Source organism: Planococcus citri, chromosome 2, assembly GCF_950023065.1.
Source record: "Planococcus citri chromosome 2, ihPlaCitr1.1, whole genome shotgun sequence".
NCBI classification, from domain to species: domain Eukaryota; kingdom Metazoa; phylum Arthropoda; class Insecta; order Hemiptera; family Pseudococcidae; genus Planococcus; species Planococcus citri.
In genome coordinates this window covers 48,870,058-48,884,270 of record NC_088678.1, presented here as the reverse complement: position 1 = coordinate 48,884,270, position 14,213 = coordinate 48,870,058, and the positions used below count along the sequence as shown (strand labels likewise).

At 35.3% G+C, this 14,213-nt stretch overlaps 1 protein-coding gene across 3 annotated transcripts in view; it reads left to right on the top strand.

Annotated features, from left to right (window-relative positions):
* The window catches only part of LOC135836230 (uncharacterized), an 80,066-nt gene that overhangs the window by 61,627 nt on the left and 4,226 nt on the right, over nt 1-14,213 (top strand). For all 3 annotated transcript variants that reach the window (XM_065350931.1, XM_065350929.1, XM_065350930.1), the window contains exons 6-14: nt 3,431-3,652; nt 5,160-6,134; nt 8,324-8,371; nt 9,050-9,328; nt 10,231-10,345; nt 10,504-10,613; nt 13,333-13,536; nt 13,619-13,869; nt 13,971-14,162. In XM_065350931.1, the coding sequence (XP_065207003.1) occupies nt 3,431-3,652; nt 5,160-6,134; nt 8,324-8,371; nt 9,050-9,328; nt 10,231-10,345; nt 10,504-10,613; nt 13,333-13,536; nt 13,619-13,869; nt 13,971-14,162 (2,396 nt within the window). The remainder of the gene's footprint in view (nt 1-3,430; nt 3,653-5,159; nt 6,135-8,323; nt 8,372-9,049; nt 9,329-10,230; nt 10,346-10,503; nt 10,614-13,332; nt 13,537-13,618; nt 13,870-13,970; nt 14,163-14,213) is intronic.

Below are 14,213 nucleotides of genomic sequence, written 5' to 3'. Positions count from 1 at the left end.
GATGAAAGTTCTATACTAAGGCGGATTTATTTAATATGAGTAAGACAACGAGACATTGACCCAAAAATTGTCAAAATGATTTTCTAGTTATTTATCTAGGTATTCGATTCCGAGATATGTGAATAATTTATAAAGCAGGTGAATATTATTGAAAGTAGTCGTAATTCGAGAGTAAATACTGAATGGAATCCAAACATGATTTTTTTTGCCAAAAATATCGCCAATTTTATTTGCGTGTATGTTTTTTTTTATAATTTCAATCTTCGATGCATTTGAGTGAAACAGGCTCCCTTCCTCCCGTGAAAAATATGTTTACAAGAAAGGTATTTTCAGCGAGCAGATATTTTTTTGAACCAGACAAAGCTAAATCGTAGACGAAAATACATCACTAGCCGAAAATTTTAGGTAGTACTCAGATGTTTTAGAGTATTTTCCAATTTGATAATCTTTGGGCCAAAAATGCCAAAAAAAATCGAAATTCTGTCAAATTGACCTGGAAAGCTGCAAAATTTGGTAAATACCTACCCTACTTTTCATCTTCCGAATCAATCAGGAACGGTTTCGAATCGTTTTAAGCAGTTCAGGAGCCTTCAGCAGATTTTTGAAATCTATGATATTTTCATGAACCTATTGAAGATGGAAAGCTGAAATTCACTTCAAACAGTAATTTTTAACATGCTTAATCGATTCTTCCAACTTTCAAGCCGTTTTGGAACCTCCAGCCATTATTTTGGAAATTCCAGATCGCACTTTTTTCAAATTTTTAATAATGAAATCGTTAGAGAAATGTACAATTCCGAACCAAAAGAAACCGATTTTGGAAAAATGGTGTATGATGAAGCGATGAGCTGTTCACTAACAAGCACCAATCGCGTTAATACGTGTGGAAGATAAAATAGACAAATTATATAGGATTTTTTTCGAAAATAGGAATTTCCAAAATATGGTCGGAGGCTCCAGAACCGCTTGAAGCCATCTCCAGTCAACTAAGCGTATTGAAATTAAGGGTATGAAAATTCGTTTTAGGATTTCAACATCATTGGGTAAAATTCTGTGGAAATTTCAACAGTTCAAATCGGTTCTATAACGTTTCCAATCGATTCAAGGGGTCTAAAATAGAGTGCATACTATAGACACTGGACCTGCGTATAAGACAACCAACTGGCAGCCATCTTGGCAAAATATCCTGTGTAACGCAAATTTATCCCGCTGGGTGCTCTTTGCAGCGCTGTAGTTGATTTTGCAGGCAACAGGGAAAAGGGAGGGTTGTGTAGTTCGCGAGGAACTCCTGACTGCGCGCGCAGCCAGGAATTCCTCGCGGTCTACACAACCCTCCCTTTTCCCTGTTGCCTGCAAAATCAACTACAGCGCTGCAAAGAGCACCCAGCGGGATAAATTTGCGTTACACAAGTTTTCTTTACCGTTTCCGTTCCCCTCGGCCTGCAGTTGGTTGTCTTTAGTGCATACCAAATTTCAGCTATTTAAATTAATTTGTAAACTTTTGATTTTTTTTGCATTTTTGTTCCTTTGATTTTCAAAAATTTACTAAAAATCGAAAAATGCACTCACTACATAAAAAGGAGTTAAAATGTCCTAATATTTGAGTATAATTTCAAAAAAATCCCAAGAATTACTGAAAATTATTAAACATTATAGAGACAAATAGAAATAAAATACCTATTGTCACAGTTGAAAAAAATACCGAAATTACAAGAAGTACAATGAAAATTCAGTTATCAGAAATTAGCATAAAAATTTATGAAAAATTATCAAAATTGGGTAAAATTCTTCAAAAGTTAAACGACAATCGAAAATGACTTGACATTATGAAAACATTGCAAAATTTTTAGCAAAATGTGGCAGAAAATGCAATTGCATGTAGGTAATATGAAAAAAATGAAAAACTTTGAAAAATCAATAATTTAAATCAACATTTTTCAAAAATTACACAAAAATTGAAAATGACTCGGTAACTCTATAAAATTGATACAATTTCAGTAAAATTGACCAAAATTTTCCAAAAATTTCAATCCTAGAAGTGTTCAAAACTTATTAAGAGGATGTGAAATCTCATGAAACTTGCCAAAAGTTGATTGAATACACAAGAATTTCTAAATGAGACAATTTAATCGTAATTCTCACCTTTGGGATCGTAAAATTTTGTAAATTTTTTAACATCTTTGTTCTCTGCCTTTCTTTATTGGGATTTTACCCCTTCCCTTTACGGACCCCCCTTTCCGGATTCAAATTTCTCTATCGTTTCTGATCGTAAAATCGACATTGATTGTTTTTGTTTTAATTTTTGGTCAGGATTTTACCATCTCCCTTTTATTAGGTACAGTGGTACAATGCAAAGGGTCGCGAATACAGTGAATCTATATTTTTACTTATGAGCCATTTCAAAAAGATTTTTCCAAAACTGTGTAGGTATTCAAAAATTTGTTGGAGGTTTGGGTGGTTCAAACCTGACTCTAATTTGTTTAAGAGGTCGAATACAAATTTGAATATTAACTTTCTACCTCAATTGGACATGATTTTAATATCAATTTGAATTTTAAAATTTTTTCTAAATTCAAAAAAAAAAAAAGAGGAAGTTTAGTCTTTAAAAGTTGGCATTGTTATAGTGCTTATTCATCGTGATTTATTTTGAGATTTTGAAAAGAAGAACTGTCGAAAATGTTTTCAGAGGCTCAAAGATCGTCTTTAAACCATTTTTGCAACATTTCACATCGATCAAAATGGCAAAAAATGGCGAAAAATTATGCACCCTTGTAAAAAAATTGACTTGAAAATCAATTTTAATCCTCAAATAATTCAATAAAAGAAGCTGATGGTCATCGTGACAAAAATTTCTGATAGACCCCCGACCCCCAGCGCAAAAAAACACGCCCATACTGAAATAGACGAAGATCCAAAATAGTAAATTATCTAAGATGAAACATTTCACTCGACTCTTCAATAAATAAAATACCCAAGTAAAAATCATTCGAGAAAGCCGAAAGAAATCAAAATACCAGGAAGACATCAAGATAGAGACGATACGACACATTACGCACGATACCGCATCACATCGCACTTCAAAATCAAATAATTCTCGGTGATTTTCTGGTACCTACAATTTTACTACTATGCCCAATCACCACCTATAGAAAAGACTGTACCATCCATTCTAAAAGAAAATCCTAGCTAAAAACCTTTCGAACTCTGTCCAGTGTCCACCACGATAAAAAAAAATCTTCGGCGAGTTACGGTGCGTGAATTTGCCAGCGAATGAATATTCTTCGCATTGTATTGTCGAGGAACTAATTGGTTACTTACGGTGCATTTTTTAAATAATGTTTCGCTGCAGCCTGGACGCCGGTCGCCGGGCGGCGCAGCTACTCGTATAAAACGTCATTGACTTATGGTGTACTCGTCTTGTAATTCGCAGGTAAAACATACAAAGAAGACTGCAGCGGGCATGGAAAGCATTTATTAGGTAAATGCAGATGTGACAGATTATATTACGGACCACGGTGCCAATATCGAGATGAATGTGTGGATAATGAGGATTGCGGCGATCAAGGACGGTGTATCGATGTACAAGCGACGACGGCGCCTAGAAAGCAATGCTATTGCGAAGCCGGATGGTTTGGACCGGCGTGTGCGAAAAGTGAGTATTTATTCGCCCCATAAAGTAAACCTTATAATGTCAAAAACAAAAGACAATACGTATATGTATACTATTTTTACGCATTGTTAATTACATCATAAATGAGATAAGACAGACGCATTCGACTATAGGTACCTATGAATTGTATGGATGTGAGAGGTTACGTAATAATATACCTTACTTTACTTTTATGCCCCTCGACCATACATAATCGAAAAAGGAAATGTCTCGAAAGTTTTTTTTTTTATTTTGTTTTTCTTCACGTATCTATGTAAGTATTTGTTTGATTCGCAGATGAATTGCGATACCTACACAAAAGTGATAACGCACATTCATTGTTCTAACGCAGACGAGGCCTTTTTATTTTTTTTTCAAACCTCTTATCCCTCTTCAAATACGATTGTATGCTAATTAGCGTCGCTTTATTGTAAATAGGTATCTACTTCTGGAAGTTGAATCTATTTTTTTAATATATTCCGCACTTTTTGTCAAATGACAAAATTACAGTGTCAAAATACGTGTGGTAAGGGCATCCAGAAAAGATTAAGGTAAAGAAACAGTATGTTCCTAAAGTTCTGCAGAATTTTTAACATTTTTAAATAGGTAGGTAGAGGTACTAGGTAGGTGGTTGAAAATTTGCAAACTGCTCATTTTTGTGTAAATTCGTATTTTAAAAATTTTTTATTTTCAAAGATTTCGTATTAATCAAGCCAAAACATTGAAAGGTTTCATTTCTGAAACTTGGGAAATATTTTGAAACTCAATCGTACCAATTTTTGGCCAGTATTGGCAAATTCAAAAAATTGAGAACAATAACCATAAAAACATACGAAGCTTTTTCGATTTTTTTGAGATTGGCAATAATGGCCCAAAAATTGGCACCACTATTCCAAAATGTTTCCCCCTTTTCAAAAAATATATTTGTCGAGGTTTTAGCTCAATAAATGCAAAATAATATTTTACAAGCGGGAAAAAATATTCAAAAATTCGAATTTTTGTTTCAAGAATTTCAAATTTGTTAGAGTTGCGTTGAAGTTTTTGTGATTTCTGAAACACTCGGTAGCTACATCTCGCCCAATTCATCCCATCTCTCTCTCTCTCTCATCTTCATAAAAAATTTAAAAACAATAAAATTACAGAATTTTCGAACACACTGTATTATAGGCAATAGTTGATCTGTAGAGCAACAGTTACGGTGTATGGCAAACGTGTGGCCATTCGCTAAAAGAACTCGACATTGCTCATAGATCCGTAGACGTATGCGGCTGTATTATAGAGCAGAGCACACAGCACACAGCATATCGTACATACTGGTACGAAGAAGATAATACGCAATCTTTACAACACGTCGTGGGAATATATAAGAACAATTTCGTGACAATTACTACACAAACACCCTATGCGCTTACTTATTATACCGTAACAATACTTTATAACGTAGAGCATGTAAACGAAAAAACCTATTGTGAGCATTCTTATATATATGATGTGTTCTTTCTGCTCGCAGGGTCTAATTTGAAGAGCACCGATATCGATGTTAGCGCACATAATCACAGAGAACTCAAACCAGGCGTACAATTGTACTGGAGAGTGATGATCGAAGAGAATGAAATCGAGGTAGTACTTCGCGCCAATACCACCAGCTACATCGGACTCGGATGGCGCCCGAAGGACTTAACAGCCAGTTGCCGCAACTTCCCACAAATTGCCGAGTTACCCTCAACCCCATCTACCACTGCTCCTACCGCAGCCTCCTCTACATCTGCCAAGAACTCCACAGATCAACCGAACGCTAAAGCCGAACCTAGCCCGAAACACGATCACGAACCTAAAGCTGAACCAGAACCGAAATCGGAACCGGCACCTCCTAAGGCTGAACCAACACCCAAAAGTGAACCAGAACCGAAAGTTGAAATTACCCCTAAAGTAGAATTACCCAAAGTGAGACCAACAATCAAACGTAAGACTGAACCCAAACAACGTCCCACTCAACGTAAAAAGGAACCAGAACCCAAGTCTGAACCGGAACCGAAATCTGAACCTGAACCGAAATCTGAGCCGGAACCAAAGAGTGAACCTGAACCTAAATCGATACCAGAACCGAAAAGTGAACCGGAACCAGAACCAGCTGCCACTACAATAAAACCTAAATTTAAGAAAGTAAAAGAACCAGAACCGAAAAGCGAACCAGAACCGTCTAGCGAGCCTGAGCCATCCAGTGAACCAGAACCAAAAAGCGAACCGGAGCCTACCACTTATAAGAGAACTATTGAAACCACCACACCAACGTCTACTACCCCGACAACCACTACTCCACCTCCTATTACCACGAAGAGACCGTTGTTTAGACCACGTTTGCCTTTCAGACCACAGCAACCGAAGAGTGTTCAAAATAGAGTGGTTAGAAATGGTGACAGTAGCGAGCAACAGCATGCTGATAGTGTTCCTGCCAGTGTTTCGTTCAGAGTCAACAACAAACAAGGTAAAAATATTCATTAATTACTTAATTGATCAATATTTTTGGGTATGAGCGAATGAACCAGAACAAATAAATACAAAAGAAGAAGATGGACCCTTTCAAAAATTGGGGCAAATTTAGGACAAAATGGTCGGAGAAACATAGAAAAATACAGAATTATCAGCAATAAATCTTAATTCGCTGCATATAACTAAATGTCAAAATTAAATTTTTCTTCATTTCCCATTCGTTGTGCAATTTTTCCTCAATTTTCGGTCGGGATGGTCATTCATTCAGTTTTAAAGGGCACTGATTGTGAGTTTGAATATCTATTCACTTTTTTTTATATGTACGACCTCTCACAATCAGTGCTCGTTGGGGTGGAACGATTTCAATTTTTTTTCGAATTTTGAAACACTTGATCCCAAAAAAGTTACAATTTGATCTCAAATTATCACGGTAAAAATAACAGCCTCAAATTAAATAAGTACATATTAACCCCTGTAATGAAATTCATAAACACCCTCCAAAAAAAAAAATCGATTTTTGGCGAATTTTTAAAAATTCAGATTTGGTCCAAAAATGAGAAAAAATTCAAAATTTCACCGAATTGACTTGGAAAGCTAAAATTTGTTTTGTACCTTATTTTCGATCTCTCGAGTCGATTGGTGATGGTTTTGCACCGTTTTGAAGCTTCCTGTGGATTTTCAGATTCTCCAGTTTTCGAAAACAACGTTGTAAGTGGGGTGAAAAATAAATTCAGGGCCATAAACTCAGATTTACCATCTTTATTACCTTTTTGATCGATTTAAGAACATATTTTCAAAATCTCCAGCGATTATTTTTGAAAAAAATAAAAAAAATATAGTTTGCAACGCGCGAATAAAAAATCTAAAATTTGCTTTGTGCTCTATTTTCGACCTTTCGGTGCTTTCAAACTATTTTAAGAACTCCAGCGGATTTTCTTTTCTTTTTTTTTCAAAAATAAGAAACCTACTTAATCGCTGAAGAAAATTTTTGATTTGAAAACTGGATAATCCAAAAATCTGCTGGAGGCTTCAGAACGGCTCGAAACCGTCATCAGTTGACTCCGAAGGTCGAAAATGGGTTGCAAACCAGACTTCAGCTTCTTTTGTTCACGCGTTCGTAAACGATGATTTTTTTTCATTTTTTCCAAAATAATCACTGGAAAAAATTTTGGATCTGAGCCAACACTGAAACATTTCAATAATATACGTGCCTAAATCGATCGAAAAGGTCGCATCTAAATTTCATTTCCTTTCAATTTACAGCGTTTTTTCGAAAACTGTAGAAACCGAAAATCCGCTGGAGGCTCCAGAACGATTCGAAACTGTCACCAATCGACTTGGGAGGTCGAAAATAGCGTATAAACCAAATTTCAGCCTTCTAGGTCAATTTGCTGGAATTTTGATTTTTTCTAATTTTCCCACTTTGAATTTTCAAAAATTCGCCAAAAATCGAAAAATGAATTTCAGGACCTAGAATTTTGGCTGATGGTATATTTTGGGGTGCTTTTTTGATTCCCGTTCATCCGGTTTAAAAATTCTTGTGCCGGTTGGCATACTTATTCCCTTGTTAGTGTCCTACAGTTGCTCATTTTTTTCAAAATATGTAGTGGGTTGAAGAAACAATGGGGGGGGGGGTCTCGAGCTCGAAATATGTTAAACTGGGAATGAATCTGTTTTTCCGAATTTTTGAAGCAAATAAACAGAAGATTCAACGGGAAGTTGATAGGTACCTATTGGTAGAAACAAATTTTTTTAATGCAAGTAGAATAATTTTTTGTGAAAAGTAAAGTTGAAGGGTTTTTATAATTTAATCGAATTAAAATTTTACATTTCCTTCTCAAAAAAAAATTGCTTTGGGGTCTTGAAATAAATCAACCATTAAAAACATGTAGCAACGTGGCTTTCGCTTTTGTGATTGATTCATTTTCTCATCATCTATCCCACCATTATTTCTAAACCAAAAAAATGACTAGCAATTTTTTTTCACAATTTACAATAAATTACCACTTGAAAATTACAAAATATATTATGCTTCTCTGCAATTTGAGTGAAAATCCGCCTTCTTTTGTACTTGTTTCGTCAAATATTAAGTATTGTTATTCATTCATTCATTCGTTCATTCGTTCATTCATGCATTCGAATAATTATGACGAAAAATGCTAATAATGTATTTCCACGGTTTAGGTACCACTCCATCGTCGGCGAGAGGTAAACGCCACACGAGATTCAATGGTGAGTTTCGAATTAACGAAATATTCTTCAATTTACCTAACTTATGTAGAAATTAGAATACTCTTAGGCAATCATAAATATCTTTCAAATTTCCAAACTGTAATTTTATAGCATTTTTTTGATTATTTTAAAAAACTATTTCGTGTTATGATTTCTGCAAGGAAAATATCCACTAAATTTAATTAACAGTTTTGAAAAATAACCCGAAACGCAATTGCACACGGTTAGATAGGTACCTACATTTATCGCCTGATGCCGAAGTGAAATTGATTTAAAATATTCGAATTTTTGAAATCTATATAGCCATACCGTGTATATTCGATAGAAATTTTTTAGCCTAAAAACCGGTTCAGCTAATCCATTACACGTTTTAGCTCAGGTTACGATAGGATGGTCGCATCTGAGTGATTTATTTAACAAATTAACCGAACAGTGAACATAGAGAGACTTGTTCTTAGTAAAATTTACATTGTAAATGGATGTTTAGCTTATCTATATCGAAAGTTGAAAAAATAAGTACATATTTTTCAGCTCTCCTGCTGCGAGCTTACAAAATCATTTTTATAGTTTGGAAATCATATTTCATAATGCGAAAAATTAGTTGAATGAATTCTTCGTCGGAAAATTTCCGTTGGAATGCGTATGTAATAATCGAGTTTTTTTCATTCGTCTGTGTAGAAAAACTATCTCTAGAAGTGGAGCCAGAACCAGAGCCCAAATCTGAACCAGAACCAGAATCGAAATCCGAACCTGAGCCAGAACCGAAATCTAAACCAGAACCCAAAGCCGAACCTGAGCCAAAATCCGAACCAGAGCCTAAATCTGAACCAGAACCTAAATCCGAGCCGGAACCAAAATCAGAACCGAAAGCAAAATCCGAGCCTTCAGCTACCGCCGAACCTAGTTCCAAAGCTGCCAAAGATAAAACAAATAAGCCGAAAGATTCTCAAGTCGAAAGTGAGTTTTATATTATTATTACCTACCTACTTCCTGTAGATGCGAGACAAGAGCGATGTTTCTCGTCAATTTAGTTGCTTAGGTGCAGGTATTTTATATTTTATCGTCAATTCGAAACGAAATACCAAGATGGACCTGATGGAAAGTAGAAAAAAAACCGGTAGTATTATTATCAATTTAGAATCACCGAACGATGCGACGAACTCGAAATTACCTTTACTTTTGTTTCGATAATGAAAATTTACTCGCGGCCAAGGGTTGATATGGACATCTAGACACGAACAGGTGTCCATCACGCTCACGCACCTTCTTTGAATAAATGACAGGTACAGATCCTTACGGCTGCTAGTTATTTACGCAGTGAAATGCTACGTATTTATAAACGTGTCGAACGGGCGTCCGATACGGGCACTCTGTGAAGAAACCGAGTAGACAGGAGAACGACGACGACGGGCATTGAGCGAAGAATTATTATTGGAAAATTATCTTGTTTCTTGTCGCGCTTATGCAGCATGTACCTAGACCTACAGTACTCGTACATTGTACATGTACGCGCCATTGTTCGGCGAAACATTTTAAATTTATTTAAAAATCTTAGATAGCGTGGATTTAATAGCGACCAAGAAACGGTTGATTTACGCGCGCGTGATGTAATTATATGAGAATCGTGTACGCAGTTGGCGCGATGGCGATCATATAATGCGTAGGCAAGGTTTAGGAAATGTTTAGGCATACTGCATGCCACGGATGGTGGTTTGAAACGTATGCCTAATGTCTAATGTCTATGTTCTTGTACCTAGTACCTAGTACCTACCTATATGTAATGCAAAGACTTTGAGATGATTTTCACGCGATATAATGACCGGTAAATAGTAAATACTATAATCGAGGTATTTTTGCAGACTTTTTGCCGTACACACCGCGCCATGATTTTAGCCCGATGGATTGCACTGATATGGTAATAGGTACGGCCAGAGGAACAACCAGCCGCATTTGGGATTATTACACCAGAGATAGGTGAGTGTACGAGTAATTTCCATCGTGATGGATTTCGCAACCGCATACTTCGATTGTTCTAATTGAAAACGAATTAAATTCAATTATTCGTAGGGTATTTTCATTTTTTTTTCGTAGGTTAATGGAAATTAATGGAATTTTTTTTTTCGTGTTCGCAGGTCAACACCTCGACTTGATACGTTCTGGGGAGGTAGAAATGATTTAATGGCTGCTGTCGGTTCGGAAATTGATGGAGTTACCACGATTGCTTTTAGGAAGAAATTGAAAAGTAATTTTTTATTGCATTTTGGTTACGATTACTGATGTTTGTATGGGGTGTCTATGTATGAGAATGATAATATTCTTTCTCATCGGTGAAGAGATAAATAGTCTGATTAAAATGCTGATGGAAAATTGCACGACCTACTACTCATCAAATGAAACAAATTAGAGCCATTTTTTTCTCCCAAAAAAAATTGTATTTTCAGCTTTACATTGGGAAAAATGATTGGTACATGTACCTAACTTAAGAAATTAAATATTAAAATCATTTGCGCCAGGATTCTAGGGCAGGGGAGGGGGAGTTGAGAAGACGCAAGGGGATCAATTCGCTCAGGTTCCGACTTTCTGAGGAGCTCAAGAAATCAAATCGTTGAATGAGTAGTCGATTATTAATCATTCAAGTGTTGAAATTTCAGTCATTGATTTTTTAAAAATGAATCTTAAAGTTCATTCAGGTAATAATGGTCAATTTTTCCTCGGTCAATTTTTTCATAGAGATGAGGCAAAAGGGCAGTTGCTTTGGACCAAAAATGCTTAGGTATTATGTATTTAAATTTCAATAATACCAACCAAAATTTTGGGAGTCATTCCAAAATTTGAGCCACGTTGACTTTTGAAAATTTGGAAAAAAATTCAATAGGTACTTTTTAAACATTTTGTCAGATATTCAAAAACGAAAAAAATGGATTAACTTTTACCGACGCCAACTTTTGAAAATTTGGAAAAATATAAATATTGACTTTCTCACATTATGCTCGCCTTAGAAAAAAACTTGGAAAAAAAGTGATCAATTGGTGTCAGGTTGACTTCTGAAAACACGGTGAAACAATCTATTGATTTTGTGACGTTATGTCTGACTTTGAGGAAAAATCAATGAATTAGTAGGTAGATACTAAAAAATTATGCATATCAAAGTTTAAAAAATGACAAATCGATCAATAACGACTTAGAATTATTTTGAGCAGTTCTGCATGGAGCCTCCAGCAGATTTTTAAAAGTTGACATTTTCACAAAATTTTACCAAATGAAGTTGGAAAGCTGAAATTTTTGTCCCCCTAATTCCATCATACAGAGTCGATTGAATGTTGTTTCAAATAATTCTGGAGTCTACAGCCATAATTTGAAAACTACAAAAAAATTTGAAATATATCTTTCTGGTACGACAAAAACCTGGTTTTGGAAATGTGGTAGGTGGGTAATCCATCAAGTGGTTTATTCACAAGCACCATTCGTGTTTATAATTTACGTGTTAAAGTTAATTTGGACGGTTTTTATGGCTTTTTTTTAATATCTGGAATTTCTAAAACATAATCGGAGGATCCAGAACAGTATGAAACCATCTCCGGTCCACTTTGCGTATTGAAAGTAGAATATGAAGTAAATTTTAGCTTTTCAACTTCATTGGTTAAAATTTTGTAAATATTTCAACTTTTAAAATCAGCTGGGAGTCGTTAGAAGTGCTCAAAACGATTCGAAACCGTTTTCAATCGATTCAAGAGGTCAAAAATAGGGCGCATACCAAATTTCAGCTTTCTAGGACATTTAGGTGAATTTTCATTTTTTTTTTAACCCAAATTCAATTTTCAAAAATTTACCAAAAATGTATTTGAGCATCTGAAATTTTGCCTGTTGAAGTATAACATGTTCCTCCCATTCAGCTTTGTCTAGATCAGAGAAATTTTTCTGCTGATCTGATATACCTTCCTTTGTCGGTGTTTTTCTTTTTTTCTCCGATATTGAATGCCATCATTTCAATCTCTCAATTCTCCCATGTCAAGTTTAGGTTTTTTTTGTTCAGATTTTTCAGAATATCTTCCTCTCCTCCTCAATTTATCAGCGTCCAAATGAAATAAAAGCACATCCGTACAATTTTACACTATTGCAATCATATAGGTGTCATATTTTTTAGCATAATTACATGAAAATATACCTATCTACTTAAGTAGGTAGGTATGTTTTTCATCATCGTGCATTTATTAAGTATTATTCAAACTACATATGAAAAAAAATTGTGTCATTATTCTATTTACAGCACGTATTTAATGGATAATAAATTAATAATTACTACCTCTTTACTGGTAATTATAAATGAAATTGCATTGATCAAAAATTGAAAAAAAAATCGATTTCTAAGGACATTTGTTCAATTTGCACGTTATTCAGCAAGATTTCTTCGACTATATGAAGGAAGTTCCAAGAAATAATTTTACATTTTTTTTCTCTCTGTAATTTCTTATTCAACTTGGAGAAATGCACTCCCATCATGGGCGAAAAAATATCCAAGATTTCTAACAGATTGCAAGGTGATTTCAACCCGGTGGGTTACGTCATCCAAATTGGTGGTGGGGGGAGGGAGGGAATCAGGGATTCCTAAAATTGCACTACTCAAAATTAAATTCTCCATCAATAATCTATGCACAAATTCAGCTCTAAAATCTTTCAAAATTTGAGAAAAAAATCCGCTCTCAATTCACTTTCTTCCCAATTTCTCAAACGTTCGAAAATGAGAAGTCATTGTTTACCTATATGATGCAATGGCAATGCCCATTCCCTTTCAAATTAGATAAACATTTCATGACGTTGATTCAGTAGTTCTAAAGTTGATGGTGATTAAGATTAAGTATGTAATGTAGGTACGTTGTGATGGGATACCTCGTATGAATGTAAAGATATCAATTAATACCTATTTTGAAAATTATCCTCTAATCCACGAAATCTTATTCCAGGTACTGAACCAACTGATCATAGCATCGAACAAGAAGCAATGCATGTCATCTGGGCAATCGGTCAAGACAGTAAACAATATAAACACTTCCCTAAATCTGGATTAGAACGTGACAACGCATCGATCAAAGATTTCTATAGGGAAGATGAATTGAAATATCACGGCCACGGTGACCAGCGCGGAGTTACCACGATTAATTTTTTCGGTTCGTTCCTCTCATTTTATTCATAACAACTGAATTATTTTGCAAACTGCTAGAACTTTTTTTAAAAAATTCGAAATCGTAGGTGAACAACAAGAACCAGTCGTAGAATCGAAAAATGGCAGCACCGTTGAAGAATCAGCTAAACCTGCCGTCCCTGTGAATTCCTGTCGAGGAGAATGGAGTACTCCGAAAAATTGCGATGTTAGCAAAGGTCAATGCGAATACCATATACAATGGGGCTATTCTTCTCGCAACGATTACATAACTTTCACTATAACGACGACTCGTACGGCTGCATGGACCGGCGTAGGTTTCTCTGATGATTACAAAATGGTAATTTTTCTTTTCAAGTACCCACTAATACATTGTACGAATGGTTTGTTCGAATGAAAACAATTGATAAACTTGAAAATATTGTATTGTTTTTTGCGTAGTCTCAGACAGATGCTATTCTTGGATGGGTAGATCAACAAACTGGCCGAGCCTTTGTGATGGATACGTGGATCAATGGATATGGTGCACCAGTATTAGATCCGGATCAAAATGTGTTTAATTATACTGGTCAAATTAAGGATGGTTTAATGACGTTGACTTTCTCAAGAAAAAGGATTAGTAGCGATGCCAAAGTAAGTTTGGTGAAAGAAAAATGAATTTCTGTTTGAATAAGTACCTATACC